The sequence below is a fragment of the Carassius gibelio genome, chromosome A18 (genome assembly GCF_023724105.1).
Source record: "Carassius gibelio isolate Cgi1373 ecotype wild population from Czech Republic chromosome A18, carGib1.2-hapl.c, whole genome shotgun sequence".
NCBI lineage: Eukaryota > Metazoa > Chordata > Actinopteri > Cypriniformes > Cyprinidae > Carassius > Carassius gibelio.
In genome coordinates, this window is record NC_068388.1 from 19,175,201 (window position 1) to 19,192,097 (window position 16,897).

Consider the following 16,897-nt stretch of genomic DNA (forward strand, 5'->3'; position numbering starts at 1 on the left):
ACTCATCCATCCAATTTCCCACTTGGAAAATCACAATAAATTTGCTTTCTAAATTGCAGCAGAATGTTTTATGGTCAGTGGAAAGATATTGAAGTTGAAATATCCCACATCTGGCTTTGTATGGAACACACACAGCATATTATTCTAACTTGCTGGAGATCCAAACTGGCTAAATAGTGTGGACCAATCAAACACAGATCAATCACAGTAGCTGAAATGACAAAAGGACACTACAGAAAGTTCATATGGATCGTTTAATGACAGATAATAGTGCTACACTCTAGGGTTACCGAACAGGCTTATGGAATAGTCACATTTTTCTTCTTCATGTACGTATACATACATTTACATATTCTGAAACATCAGGATCTGGAAAAACTTAGCACAGGATCATGGTAGCTGCTGTAAAACTCAGTCATTACAAAGGCAACAAGACAGAAGACCAAAACCCCAAAGTTTATTTACAATCTTTCTGCTGCACTTTAGTTATTTATTAATTTTTGGTGTATGCTCTGTTCAGTAAAGGTTTGTACAATATTTGTTTTATGCTCTCAATGTTTTAGGGATAGTTCATCCAAAAATATATAATTTTCATCTTCATTTACTTGCCCTTATCTCTTTCTAAACCGGCATGACTTTAATTCTTCGGAAGAATCCAAGAGGTGGTGCAAAAAATGTGAATGGGGACAGACACTGTCTAGCTTTAAAAAAGACAATGATATTCGAAGCAGTTCACATTCACATTGATTCACATTCAGATGTGTTGTGAGAACACATTCTGTCTTGTTTGCCATCAGTAAAACCAAATGACATTGAATTTTGCATCTTTCATATTTGCACCCAATTTTGTTATGTTTAAAAATTTCTTAGACCACCTCGATAGAATATGCTATACATCTCATTGGTGTTCCACAATAAAAATGAAGCTATGCAGGGTTGGAACATCATGAGATTGAGTAAATGATGACAGAATGTTAATTTTGGGATGAACTATGTCCCTTTAACTTTCAAACAGATCAAATGGACATCTTAACTGTTTCTTATGGATGCACAGAAGAAAGCTAGGGTTGCATTGCTAGGCTATTTGTAAAGGATAGGTAGATACATTTTCATACAGTGCATGTAGAGCTCGTAATTTCAAACTTTCCTGCAATTGCACACAAAGGACAGGTTTTCAGGACACCAATTCTGAGTCCTCCACTTACATAGATTTTTAATCTGCATTTGGTTGACCGTCCCTACCAGAGTATGTGAGCGGAGCGAAGAGTGGAGCGGCAGGATTTTTTTTTCTGAAGGAGTGGATTTTATGAAAGTCGGAGCATCGTGCTTTAAAGATCATTAGCTAGCTTGACAGATATCACAGTTAGCACACATATACGTTTGAAAGATGTCTGTTAAAGATTGCGTCATCTGGAAAGCATCTGCTGTGTACAAATATCGGTAGCACTTTATTTTACAGTCCTGTTCCTCATGTACATACTATGTACTTATTATAATAATTACAATAACTATGTAATAACTTGGTACTAACCCTGAACCTACCCCTAAACCTAACCCTAGCCCATGTAGTTACCTTGTATTACCAGAACTTTCTTAGATAAATACACTGCAAGTAAACTATAAGTACATGTTAGTACACGTACTGTAAAATAAAGTGCAACCCAAATATCTGTTAGACATCATTAAAATGTCAGTTGTACATACATTCTTAATCATAAACATCTTAAAGACATCTTCTAAACGTCAATGTGGCATCTGATAGGAAATGTCCTATAGATGTATTGCAGATGGTCCAACGCTCTTAAAAAAATGTCTTGCAGATGTCAAATAGACGTCCCTGTATGTATGTTTATCACTCAAATCAGAAGGAAGGTGAAGGTTATAATGAAGGCGATGGATGAGTGTGGGAGGTTATATCTCAGGCATGTTGGTTTGTAGTATGTGGATACTCAATATTGATTGTGTGAATTCACGTTTTAAACTGTTTATTGTACAGGTAGTTAATCTCCGCTCTAAACTAATGTGCTGCTACACTGTTGAACATGCACACACAACACACAGGCTCACACATAACGTACAGATCATAAGCACATATAAACATTCAGGAGTGCAGAAAATTATTGTCAATGCTGTTCCGTGATTTATCAGCTTAAAAACAGTTTCTGAAGTAACTACAATCTTCAGCTTCGCCTGAGTAGAAAGATGTTGCACAGACAAGTGAGTTAAATTGTAGTTGGAATAATCTAATTGTAGGGTTTAAAAAATAATAATAATAATAATAATTTTTTCTAGTATTGTGCATTTAAAATTTAAATTGTTGCCGCTACACTCTGCTCACATACTCTGATCCCCAAAGGTCGGGTAACAATCACATCATCAAGTTATCATGACCGCCTAAATTTCAAACAAAAAACAAAGAACACAAGTTGCGTAAAATCTGCAGTTCAAATCCCAGTAGCGTGATGGAGTCTCATCCAACAAAGTGTGAACTGGATGTTAAAGTGTGCCCTCATCTAAGAGTTTGTTTACCCCATCGCAGATCTTCCTCAGGTTAAGTCTGTACTCTTCAGATTGGCCGTACAGCTGGGTCAGGAAATCCACATCTGCGAAATGGTTGAAAACGTGGTCGATCCTTGCGTGGGAGCGCATGGTCAAGTGGTGCTCCACCAGCTCATGGAGAAGGTCCCTACATTCCATCAGCAGCTCGGAAAGAATGCCACGATCGAATGTGTACTCCACCTCGTAAAAGCTCACCACTGTCATGGCCGCCTGGTTCATCTTCTTTTTGAAGCGCTCGACGGTCTCCATCTCATCAGGACTGAACTGGTGGTTTCGATAGAGAATGCCAATCTTCAGGGCGATCTTGATGACATCTTTGATGATCTTGTGGGCTTCTTTCTTGCTCTTGGTGTATTCACGACTGGCCTTGTAGAGTTCATCCAGAATCTCGCTGCTGGTATCATCCGTGAGAAGGTTTGCCACAGCCATGGTGGCCATTTTACTTAAGATCTTCTTTTGGGCCTGAAGGGCCAAACTCTTGGAGTTGAAGCTCTCTTGACCTATACAAACAAAGAAAACATAAAGTTAGCCACTCCAATATTTGTTTTCCTCTCTCTCTCACGTAAGTCAGTTTGAATGTCAGCAATGTTCAATTTTCAATAGAACATTTTTCTGTAAATGGGCTGCAGTGTTTTGAGTAACCAGGTCAAGGGCATCAACAGACATCTCTGTCAATATGATAACATGCTGAAAGGCTTCAAATATAAAACATTCCATCTGTCTTTCAAAATATTTTGCTTAAGGAATTGTGGTCGTTTTTCTGAACCTGTATTTTTGTGATAACCTCTATTCAGTTCTTGTTGAATTAAATGTTCTAACATTTTAAAAGACTGATACATTCCTTTAATGTTGAGTTCTGTATTGCAGTCCATCTTCACTCTTTTCATTTTAAATCTGAATGCAACATAGTATTGATTTACATAGTACAGTAGTATTGATTTTTCTTTAATAAGTTGAGCTGATTTACTACAAAAAAACAAGCATGGAAAAGTAGATGGAAAAATAAGAATGCTTAGTGACATCGGAGAAAAAAAAGCTGATAATTTCAGGCTTAGCAAGTTGGTATTGGAAGTATAATTATTGGAAATATAATTAATTTATCAGGTTGTGCAGTTATAAAAGTTAATTAGAAAAGGTTTAGTATCACATTGACCAAGGCAACTGATTTTATGTAATACAATGACATTTACATTTTTAAAAAGGGATTTTATTGAGCCAGTGTAAGTGTGTCACCATAACTGTATGGTGTGCAAACAGATTGCAGCAAAGCTGTTGATTTGCTAATGATTTATACAGTGTCTAATGGACAGTGATAATATTAGCACAAGCTGTTAGTGACACTGGAGAGACTGTGCTGTTTGACACACCGTGGGCAGTACCCAGAGTTCCTCTGGGTGTGTAAGAGCTTTCAGTGTGTTCATTCTGCTGAGGTTTGCTGTCTCTCTGATCTGGTGTTGTAGCGGTGGAAACTGCACGTTCAGTAACTCAATAATAAGATTTGGGCAAAAATCTTAGGGTGCTTTCACTCCTGCCTCATTTAGTTGGGTTGAATCGTGCCAGAGTTCGTTTCCCCTTTGGTGCGGTTCGTTTGGGCAGGTGTGAAAGCAGCAATCGCACTCGGGTGCGCACCAAAGGTGGACCAAACAAGAGTACCGAGACCTGCTTGAGGAGGTGGTCCCGGTACACTTTCAAACGAACTCTGGAGTGATTCGTTTGTGGTGAGAACGTGATCCGACCTCGAACAAACCCAACTGCAAAAAGTACTGATCATTATTGGACTAAACCAGCTGTTGTAGTCAGCTGCGCTGTGCATTATGGGATGAGGAAGTGTTTGTTGACAGTTTGCACTTTAGCTTGGCAGCTCATGGATAAACTCCCAAGTTTGTCCATGAGCTGCCAAGCTAAAGTGAGGAGGTGCGGAGCCTCATAGAAATTTGGTCTGATGACCATGAGCATGTCAGAGTTAAGAAGAATTAATGCACGCCTCCACTTGAAGTCACGAGCGATGCCCGCTCGCCGTTTGCAGGTTATTAGAAACATTGTTTTCAAGTCTTATTCGCGCTTCATTGTAGAAATGTATTGTTTGCATTGTGGTGTATACAAACAATGTAATAGATTATGGCCAGGGACAAAACCAGCCTCTGCAGTCGTCTCTCCATAGTGCTGTCTCCGTGTTGTTTGCTGGCTTTTACTCTTATGTTGGAATTTTCCCGCACGTAAATTCTGACCAATCGAAAAGCAGTTTAGGAAATACGTCATGGCCAATGAGTGATGTGGATGTTGTCATGTGACCAGTGCCGCTGCTAGCCATTTTGGTTACCTAAGCATAATTCCTTTATGATGCCCCCCACCCCGACACAGAGAAGAAAAAAAAACGTTCGCCCACGCAAACAACCAGAAATAATCCCCCCCATGCCGGATGGTCCTTTCTAGACTAGACTAGAGCAATTATTAAATATCTTTCTTGTTCCCCCTGTTTTGTTACATATACATGGCTAAAATGTGGCTAATATTTCTATAGGCTAATGAAATAATACCGGCATTTAAAATAAAAAAAATAATTAGGCTATTTTTGGTGCCCCCTCAGCAATTGGTGCCCTACGCACAGTGCGTGATACGCGTGGTGGGAGCGGCAGCGCTGCATGTGACTGCGTTTTTGTTCGTTTCAACTGGTTCGGACCAAAGCAATCAGTGTTGTGTGAAAAGGAACCAAAAAAACGTAAAAATGCTATAATGAAAGTGAAAGTGAAGTGACATTCAGCCAAGTATGGTGACCCATACTCAGAATTTGTGCTCTGCATTTAACCCATCCGAAATGCACACACACAGAGCAGTGAACACACACACACAGAGCAGTGAACACACACACACACACTGTGAACACACACCCGGAGCAGTGGGCAGCCATTTATGCTGCGGCGCCCGGGGAGCAGTTGGGGGTTCGATGCCTTGCTCAAGGACACCTCAGTCGTGGTATTGAAGGTGGAGAGAGAGCTGTTCATGCACTCCCCCCACCCACAATTCCATCCGGCCCGAGACTAGAACTCACAACCCTTCGATTGGGAGTCCAACCCTCTAACCATTAGGCCACGAACAATTGTTTGCCCTTGGTTCGGATCAGTTGAACCGAACTAGAGATGTGAAAGCACCTTTATGTTGGATTTCTTGACAACTAGTATGAATATGAATAATGTTTCCTACAGAGTTTTGTCCCCCTTTCACTATATGGATTTGAGGATTTATTAAATGGAATTTTTTTTTAAGAATATTTCATTTTGCTTCCTCAGTAACCACCCTGACAGAATCAGGTAGTTAATTTAGTGAGTTTTTTTTTTTTTCTGACTGATTCAAACATTTTATTAAAAGAACCAGCTCATACAATTCATTTGTTGGTGAATCAGACTACACTGTTCAGGTTGTGTTTTTCCATTCGGTTTCATTTTATTTGTATACAGTTCGGACTACAAGCTAAAATTTCTGCAATATAGATCCATCAGGGGTGAAGAGCAGTACAGGAAACACTTTAAACACATACATTTCTGAGGAAGTACACACTCAAATGCCTCACAGAAGTTTTTTTAAGAGAACTCATGATAGTGTACTGCAGAAATGTTTTCCGTCCTACCATGTTCCTCTTTTTGTACTTTTGTGCTGCATTTTTGCATCATCCATGATGATAGACTTTTACATTTGAGTTCATCCATCACGTCCATCATGATGTTCAATATGATATCTCATGGCTTTGTGAGATGCACATGTGGGTTTATCTTGGGCTGAGCTGGTGAGATGGCAGATGGAGGAGGGAATTATTTTGTCATATTTATCTGTAGGAGGCGTGGGCAATCTGAGAGCAAATTTTATTTAGATACCTCCTATAGTTCAAATTACATACTACAGACGTGATTAACAGAAAAAAAAAAAGAAATCCAGAAAATCAGTTTCTTCCTGTACTCCTCTGCAGAGAGCTGTTGCTCTCGTTTACTGCCTCACACAAATCACAGTTATATGTCAGTGGGGTGGTCTGGAAAATACGTCATTTGAGAATGCCACTGAATGCCACAGAATGGCACTTGAATGCCACACAAACGCCCGACCCGGACTCCGGTCTCTCTTACTTCATGTATAGAGAGCCAGAGTGAAGTTGACCTCTATGTGCACACGTCCAGCTGCCAGGTGAGATAGAGTGACCTCGATCTGATCTTGGAGGCATGACCTTTAGCTAGTGTCTCTGACAGGAATGATGATGTTCACTCTGAATGACAAACTGGTTTATGTAATGTAAGCTGTAGCTCAGCTTGTAGTACATGACACTAGCTACAATGAGGTCATGGGCTTGATTCTCTAGCATACTTAAATAAATAAATAAATACAAATTCTTACTGAAATAATATACTTTTAAGTTTACAATTAAATGAAAATGTATTATAGTTTAATTTTATATCATTATATATTATATTCATATAAATGGTAGTATTAAATTCATAAATGTTATATTAAATACAATTTGTTGATATTTTGAGTGTGTTTTTATTTACTCAAGTCAAAATTAAGTACATCATGTATAATTTCATAATTGCTTTTGAAATATGGTTAAAGTGTACTGTTGAATGTATTGACAAGTATTTATTGTAAAGTAAAATATACTTTAATGTCATTTCTATTGAATGTGTTTGTTATTACACATTCATTACAATTTAGTACATTTGAAATACAATATTTAAATGTAATATCAAATAACACACTGCAGTTAAAATTATGATAAAGTATTTGAGGTGCTTTAGTATGTTGATTAACACATCAAAATAAGAGCAAAAGATTGTTTAAACAATGATTTTAAATGTACTATAAGGAAAAAGTTTTAGTTTTACATTATTACAAACTGCACATTTTAAAAGTGTATTAAAGTGTATGAAATAACAGTCCGAGCATCTAGATCGGATCAAAAGGGCACTTTGGCATCATCGATTAAAGGGTCAGGGTCTCGAGTAGGAAATACTGCTGCTGCACATATAACATGTACAACCTGTCCTCCAACCAACACACCATATGGTCTATAATAGACAACTGGATTGCTCATGATGTCATGAAAGTGAAGCCGCCGCGCTGCCATATTGGTAATCCCTATTCCCATACTTTTCATTGAATTAATAGGAAATCATACAAATTTAATGAGAAAACATCACCTAATAAGTCAGCTATTTTAAATCTGAACTATCTATGTACTGTACATTCCTAAAATGCAAACAGCCTAGGAATGATAACGGTTATTTTTTTTAATGTCGGGAATTTACACTACTTATTAAAAAGCTACATTCATTACAGTAGCGAACATTATGAAAATGATAAACATAAGACAGACACGACCACAAATATATATAACAAATGACAAAGAGCTCATCCTGAAATCTGAAGAAAGATTTATGCTTTGTATACACATATACCTTTATTCGCCTTGTACAATTATTCATTGTTTATAGAATTTTGTTATTGTGTTTTTATTCCTACAGTAGGCGCTAACTTTCAACAATAATTTAGTTACCAGCATTCATTTTGAAGCAGGTAATGATTTAAACGGTGGTTAAATTAATTATTAATTTAGCATACAACTACAAGGAAACGGTAAGGCTAGTAAACATATTTGCGCAGTCTTGGAGAGTCTGAAATAGATTTTGCTCAATCAGGACAATAAAGATATACACATCATAATTTATTCAGAGAATATAGTACAGTACAGTACAGTATGGACATAAAGCTTTATTTCAAGGTGGTAAGTTAAGCTTTACAGTTCACTATAAAGCAATATAGTAACAGAGGCCATTGTATTATTCATTGTATATTCAAATCAATTTCTGATATTAATAGGTCCATGTTTAATAATTCCTGAATAATCACGTACATAAAGAAATAGGCTATATTTTGTGTTGGATCAGTAATCTGTGTCAGCAGTGCGCAGCAGACACACCCACCTAAAGGCTTACCGTATTTTTCAGACTATAAGTCACACCTGAGTATAAGTCACATCAGTCCAAAAATACGTCATGATGAGGAAAAAAACATATATAAGTCGCACTGGACTATAAGTTGCATTTATTTAGACCCATGAACCAAGAGAAAACATTACTCTATGCTGCTCAGTGGTAGACTACAGGAGCAATGAGTAGCATAGAGCGCCATCTGGCAGCTGTAGACGGTAATGTTTTCTCTTCGTTCATTTCTCTCGGTTCATGTCAAATACATTTTGATAAATAAGTCGCACCTGACTATAAGTGGCAGGACCAGCCAAACTATGAAAAAAAGTGTGACATATAGTCCGGAAAATACGGTAAATATATCGTTTATCTTGCCCAAAAAGACAATAAACAGTGCAGATAACATCTGAAGTGAAAATTAATTTACATACACATAACATAAAAAATAATCCCATTTGACTGATTTGCTTCAAATCGGGTGATTTTAGGTCATTGGTTTGCATGTGACTCCGGTAGGGATTAGTAAAATATAACACTTCCGGTGGCTTCACTGCCATGAGCGATCCAGCAATATATAGATCAATGGTCCGTTTAGGTCGTTTGTTCAAATCCCTGAAATACGAGTGTATAGTACATTTACGCCCCTATTGGCAACAGGATGTTTTCATATTAATGTTTTGTACTCTTTTATTTATGATATAATTCGGATTTTGTGTAGCTCAGTTGGTAGAGTATTGCGTTATACGGCGATATGTAATCATGTGATCATTGGTTCAATCCTAAATAACACACATGCTCATAAAATGTATTTGCTCTATAAATCATAATTTAGCATGATTTCTGAGAGGGGTAGGTTTAGGGGTGGGGTTAGGTGTGGTCATTCGAATGAATAAGCCACCTAAGCCCCTTTCACACTGCACGTCGGACCCGCAATATTCCCGTAACATTGCCTGGTCGCCTTCTGTGTGAAAGCAACCACGTCCCGGAATTGATTACCGAATCGAACCCGGGTCGGGGACATAGTAACATTGCGGTAATCGATCCGGAACGAGCGCTGTGTGAACAAAAGCCAGATCTAATTCCGTTTCGAAGTGATGACGCGCGTTATCGCGCGACTCTTTTACCGGCTGTTTTGAAGGAAGATCAACATTCGCGACGAAAACATATGTGCAAACTGTAATAAAGCAGAGATCAGTTAGTTCCTCACTTTCCGCGCTGACGCAGAGATCGTTTGCTTGCTTCAGTTAAAGTATAACATGCCAAGCGTTGTCGACTCGTACATTACATGTCACGCTCTGATGTCATGTGTCGTTACGGGATCTTCACGGGTTGTGTGTGAAAGCACGCACATATACCGGGTCATCACTTGCAGTGTGAAAGTGCCAAATCTAGCGACCAGGGAACAATTACAGGAACACTTTACCCCTGTATTTGCCGGAATGGCAGTGTGAAAGGGGCTCTAGTAAAATTAGTTAAATATAGCTTGTAATTGAGATGCTTGCACAAACAACCTATATAGTCGTTTTTTGTTGGAGGACAGGTCAACATATAAGATATTACCCCATATAAAACATACATAAAATTACCCTGTAGCAGATCTATACAGGTGGAGTTGGGGAAGGTGGAGGGGTTCTGAATTGCTCTGCAACTGCTACATCAAACACGAGCCAAGTATTTGAATGTTGAGCAGCAAGCTCATTGGCTGCTGATGTGAAAAGAAACCAGTCAGCTGTGCCATGTGAATGATGACGTAACTATAATTATAACCTATGGACTTTTGTTTAAATGCAGACTATAAAAAGCATTGCTGTTTTGTGAATAAGAAGTAGCAAATTAACAAAAGATTCATATTGCAGTGATCATATTTGTGTTTCTAGTGAAGTGATCTTGGTTGGCATCTAATGCTGGCATCACTTTAAGGTGTTATATAATGAAAATCTGATTTTTCTGGGTTTAAGTGCTATAACTTTGTTTTGGTAAGTCTTTCTCTGCAAGCATCTGAAATAAATCAGTGGGTCCCTTTGTGACATGGCAAAAGGATCTCATTATAATATTATTGCCTCTTAATCTGCACGTTTCCACTCACGGCACCGCCATTCTTGTTTTCGCAAGTGACAACAGTGTGCCAGTTCTAGCTCCATGGCAAAAGTTCACGCAAAGCATGCTAACTGTTCTATCATGAGCTGCACAGATGAGCACAGATGAGTCCCAGTGTCAGTTTTTGTAACTCATCTGTTTTTTAAAAAACTTTTGTGTATTTGACAGTTTAATTGCAATAAGACATGAAGATAATTTAATGTAGTATACTCACATGCCATGTGGCGGATACTTTCTGTTTGTGTGCTTCCGGTGTGTGTGCTTAGAAAGCACTATATCAGAAGTTTAAACTAATATGGTTTTAAAACAAATGATTTCTGTCCGATAGACATGATAATCAAAAACAAACAATGGTCTTTTTTTTAAGAGTATCTGACATATGAGCTGTATATATTATATAGCTATATAAAAGATGTTCCTTTTGAAATAAATGGGTATGATACACTGGGTCATACTGTACTTGGCCACACATCACTTCACTCATATGACTGTAAGTAATGGCCTGTGGTTTGACTCAAATGTTCATTCAGTAGCCATTTTATACAGATTTTGTCTGTGACTCATATGTGAGTTGTTTAAATGATTAATTAAAAGAACCTGCTCATTTAAATATTTGGTTTGTAATTTAAACTATAATGAAGGCACTGTGTTTGATGTTCTGTACAAACAGGCAGCACAAAACATGTTCTGCCTTTCTATATTTTCCACTGTATTTTTTTTTTTTTGTGGTGCCAGAAAATGCAGATTAACCAACACAGAGTTTTCCAAAGCCAGATCTTAAACTAATAAACTTAAACTATTTTTAAACTGCCAGGCTCTGAAACCCCTGGCAGTTGGTTTTGCAGTACACAGGGATTTGACTGTTTCTGCATCTATGTCAGTGCTGATGTTTGTTGTTATTGTGAATCGAGGCTTTGTTTGGCATCTCTCTCTGTCATTATGTAAAGTCAGTGAGTGACAGACACGACCTGTGGCATCAACAAACGCCAGACCAACCAGACACTGACCCACTAAACAGGCGTTCCTGCTCTCTCTGTTCTCTGGGCCATAAAGTTATCAGGGGCCTTAGAGGGTCATGCAGATGAAAACAGAAAAAAAAAGTTCACTAATAATGAATTTTCGTTCAGTCACTGAGAGTAATTATGTGCATTAACTGTCTGTTGGTTTAACATAGATTTACTGAAGCAATTATGCAAAACAGGTAGAGGCATAAACAATTCCAAAATAAATGTTCACTGAAGATAGTTAGCATGTCACAGTTCTCCATTTCACTGACCAATTCTTAGTGCTAAATTGGAGAGGATGCTGTCGACTATCAAGATATTGGATATGACGGTCTTCTTCATTATCTGATGAAAAACAGCTCTTGAATTATTGATCATGTTTTAACGTACACAAAACTGTTCATCATTTGCTTTCCATCGACAATGCAAAATTAATTGCTCCATGAAATATTGCTGACTTGTGAAAAGTGAGAATGTGCTTACTGTAATTACAAATTATGATTTGTATGAAAAAGTAAGCATGAAACTGCTCCCAAACACCCTCAGTGAGGCATGAACAGGAAGGAGTGCGCTGTAAGTGTAGCTTGCTGCTTAACTATTACAATGCAACATTGGAGGAACTAACCAACTTGTCATGACTGTTTCCTGAAACCATAGTAACTAAGTCACAAACTCCATCGTTTGAACCACAGTAGTTCAACAATATAAATGTGTTGTTAATGATGTCACATGTAGGTGGTGGAGTAATAACTTAATAATAATCAATTTTGTTTTGTTTTCCTTGTCATTTTGCTTTAAATTGATTGTAAATTGATTCATCAGGGGTTCCCTCTTATGCCCAATTCTGAGATTCTCTTATGCATTCATGCCTAATGCGCACTATTCAGAAACAATGTTGATATGCTTTAATATATAGACTAACATATAATCAAAAGTAAAGATACATTCTTAGGGGATTGTTCTAACTTTCCCACTATAATTCGCCCCCGCTTTTGATTATATTTGATTAACAATGCTTTGGGAAAATGCACCCCTGATCATATGAAAATTGGGATTTAGATTGTATATACTCTTCTGCAATTCAGACCCTTCTTATTCACTTCATAATTCACAATTGTGGGCTTATTTCATGCAATTGTGTGAAAAATTCAGAAATGAAAGAAGTAAGCTTGCAATTGTGAGATAAAAAGTTGTGAGATAAAGGTAATCGCCATTATCTTTTTTATCTGGTGGAAAAAGGCTTCCATAGTAAACAGCTTCCTCCACAACATAATTTGCTGTAAAACTGCTGCTGTAATGAACATGATATCTGATGACTACTTCACTTCAATAATGACAAGCTAAAATATATAAATTGAATTCCCCATGTCATAGTAAAAGAGACTATGGTATACCAGCAACACTGAATATTATAGCAGTAAAGTTATAATCTCTTAACAAGTGGCTTGTGTATTTTTCTGTCATAATAGGGTATTGGTTTCCTGCTATCCCTGTCTATTGTTTGGAACACATGAACACAACTGGAGGAGGAGAATGAGGACAGGGAATGCTCCAGCAGCCTACATGGCCTCCACACACTCACCAAGCAAAACCTGCTTAAAACTGATTTGTTTACATCCGACCAATTAAAAAAAACTAACCAATTATTCTCCTCTGACCACATTGTTTTCTGCTGTCTTCCCCAGACTGTGTTTATTGTGTTTAGGCTATTGCTGTGGTGTGCAGAGATCAGATGCTGGTTGACACGAAGTAAAATTAATAACTCTGTATGATTTTGATATGTAAAGTTTTTGGTCATTATTTTAACATACAAATGCTGGTCAGTACATTCAGCAGTACACTTTAACAATATTTAAAGGACAAGATTATAAATAATTATGAAATGACATATCAAGATGTACTTAAGTGGGTCAAAAATCACTCTGAAGTGTATTTTTTTTTTTTTTTACTTAATTGCAATTAACATGTATTTACGTAAGTGTCCAAAAGCATAACATTCAGTTCGAACTTAAGTATATTCTTTAAGATTACATTATTTCCATAATATGTACTCTTTTTAAAAGTGCACTTCTTTTTCAATATCATACCTGTCCAATAGCTGTTTTGTCTTGTTTTTGTTTGTTTTGAACTATAGCCAGTTTTATCATTTCAAAAAATGTGTTTTTATTAAATGTTTGCAAAAGTGACAGCCAATGAATCTTTTGTGTGTTCATGTGTTTGCATATTGACCTTCAAATGAGCATCTGTAGGAAAATGAGATGGACTGGATTTAAATACAGGACACAGTTTTCTTTGTATGCTAGACATGTTTATGTTGCACAAAGAGATTTATGGCTTATGTAATACTTTTTGAAGTATACAGGACTTGAGCCAAAAGATTAAACAAACTCGTAGACAAAAATAAATAACATAATATTTTTATGTTCCCTTCAAGATTTTCCGCTCTGTGCCATGTCAAATACTTTCATGAAGGGTATCCCGGTCCTAGAGGGAGATGTTATTTCTCATGGGATGCTCTTTCAAAGGTCAGGAAACTTACTGAACATTTCAGTTGTTTCATTGAAGTATCAACTCTTTGACTGTAGACTTTGTAGATTCGGTAGCTTGGTAGTTCTTTACCAGACTTGCATGGACTTTTTTGTGGTCTCTGCTTATCATAAAGCACTATGGTATCAGATAGTAATACAATGTCACTTTGATATACTGTATATCATGGTATTTCATATGGTATTTACATGGTACTTCAAGGAATCCCTTGTGAAAAAGAAGTGTGCTTAATTGCTTTGAATGTGCACTTGTAGTGTATTTCAAATCGTAGATGTATATTCTTAAACTACAGTAGTTGCAGATAATATACTGTTAGTAAAATAAAGACCACTCAAGTGTATTTTAGGATACTTAAAGGGCCTGTCTAAATACCCACACTTGGAGTCTTTGGACTTGACCATCAACTGAGCATGAAGACCACAAGTGTGCGTAGATCTTTTCATAACCTGATAGGACACAATTATATGTGGTAAAAATGCAAGTGTTTACAGAGTTCTATTTTGATTTTCAATATTTTGTACTTTAAAATAAACTTCTAAATGTCTGCTCAGTACTCCCTATAACTGATGACATGATTTAATAACTATTTAAGCTATGGTGCTTCTAATTAAGTGATAAAAAGCAGTTGTAAATGTACAAAATACGCAGCCATCTTTTCCATTTTTACCATCTTTGCATTAATAAACTGTGCAACACCTCATGTTTCACTACCAAATTATAAGTAATATCTAATTATTATTCAAATGTAACTTACACTAGAAAGGTTTCCATGACAACCCACAAGATCTCGGCAAAAAGTCTCATGACAGCTTAGTTGAAGACACTTCATTTTTGGCAATTCTATCGACTTAATTGCACAGACACTATTGAAAGAGAACTGAATGACATCATTGAATCAGCAATGAACTGACTTTAGTTGAGAAACTGACAGTTTACTATTGTTCTCTTTTTAGAACTGCTTTACAGCAGAATTGAGTTTTGTTTGGATTATCGACACTATTTTTTTGTTTAACACTGTAAACCTTCTTTGACACCATTTTAATGGAATAAAGCGATACATAAATAAAAGTGACTCGACTTGACAGCAGAAAGTCTCTCTCAGAAGCAATATTCGAGACGGCGGATTTAGCGGCTATAGTGTGCGTTAAGGGCACTGCGCTTTGTGTTTTCAAGACTTGGGACAGTCTTGCGCACTTAGATTGCAAGTGTAGGTATGTGTACAGGCCCAAAATTTCTTAACACACTAATTGCACTTTGTCAAATTAATGTCAAATTAAAAGTTTACCTTAAACTACTTTAATTAAGTTGTTTTAATAATACTTAAGTGGGTCGAAAAGGTTACCTAAAGTTCAGCTAATTGTATTTAAATTTTAAACCATAAAACATTTTCATTTATTAACATGCAATTAACTGTCCAAAAACATTACATTCAGTTATTTTAAATTGTATTAATTACATAATAAGTACTCTTTTTAAAAGTTTTACCATGGAAACATCATCCCATACCAGTCCAAAAACACTGCACTACTGTAGTACCATGTCGAAACCCTTATACCATGGTACATTTTGATACTTTTTTTGTGTCATATCTGCAGTTGGTATGAGTTCAGACTGATAATCTGGATAATAAAGACTGCAGTGTTTCTCAGTGGACAAGCAATGAGCCTGGGGCATTCCACTACCCATAATCCTCCTGTCATACCAATCATTTATGATGGGGACACAGAAAGAGAACTGCTAATGACTACTGTGGTGTCACAACATCACACTTAAATTCACCTGACAAGCTCGCAGCTCCAGATTCGAGAAGTGGTACAAATGGCTGCAGGGGGAGTGAGTGTGTTTGTGCGTGCGATTGACACAAGCTTGTCACAGTGTGTGTGAACCACAAATAGACATTATTAGGGGTTATTTTTGGTGTGTGTGTTTATTAGGGGGTGGGAATGGTGAGCGTGTTTGTGTCTCTGGAGGGCTTGCTCTAGAATCAATGTAAATTTAATCAGCATTGTCAGCGTAGTCAGTTTATTGACTGATGAAGGAAACATGCAAAATAAAGCATAAAATATCGTATTGTAAATGTAATTTAGTTGGTATTATTAGAAAACAAACTTATTTTAGTGTGGTATATACATTGGGTACGGAAAGTATTCAGACCCTCTTAAATTTTTCACTCTGTGTTTCAGCCATTTGCTAAAATCATTGAAGTAAAAAAATTAACACCCCATATTAACAGAAAAACACAGAATTGTTGACATTTTTGCAGATTTATTAAAAAAGAAAAACTGAAATGTCACATGGTCCTAAGTATTCAGACCCTTTGCTGTGAGTGACATTCATATATTTAACTCAGGTGCTGTCCATTTCTTCTGATCATCCTTGAGATGGTTCTGCACCTTCATTTGAGTCCAGCTGTGTTTGATTATACTGACTGGACTTGATTAGGAAAGCCACACACCTGTCTATATAAGACCTTACAGCTCACAGAGCATGTCAGAACAAATGAGAATCATGAGGTCAAAGGAGCTGCCTGAAGAGCTCAGAGACAGAACTGTGGCAAGGCACAGATCTGGCCAAGGTTACAAAAACATTTAGCTGCACTAAGAGCACAGTGGCCACTGTAATCCTTAAATGGAAGACGTTTGGGACGACCAGAACCCTTCCTAGAGCTGGCCGTCCGGCGAAACTGAGCTATCGGGGGAGAAGAGCCTTGATGAGAGTTAA

General features: G+C 37.1%; 1 protein-coding gene across 2 annotated transcripts in view; it reads right to left on the reverse strand.

Annotated features, from left to right (window-relative positions):
- Positions 1-240: 240 nt before the first annotated feature.
- The window catches only part of LOC127934186 (tumor necrosis factor alpha-induced protein 8-like protein 3), a 50,954-nt gene continuing 34,297 nt past the window's right edge, over positions 241-16,897 (reverse strand). For both annotated transcript variants that reach the window (XM_052531406.1, XM_052531405.1), the window contains one exon: positions 241-3,059. In XM_052531406.1, the coding sequence (XP_052387366.1) occupies positions 2,497-3,059 (563 nt within the window). In that variant the 3' untranslated portion in view covers positions 241-2,496. The remainder of the gene's footprint in view (positions 3,060-16,897) is intronic.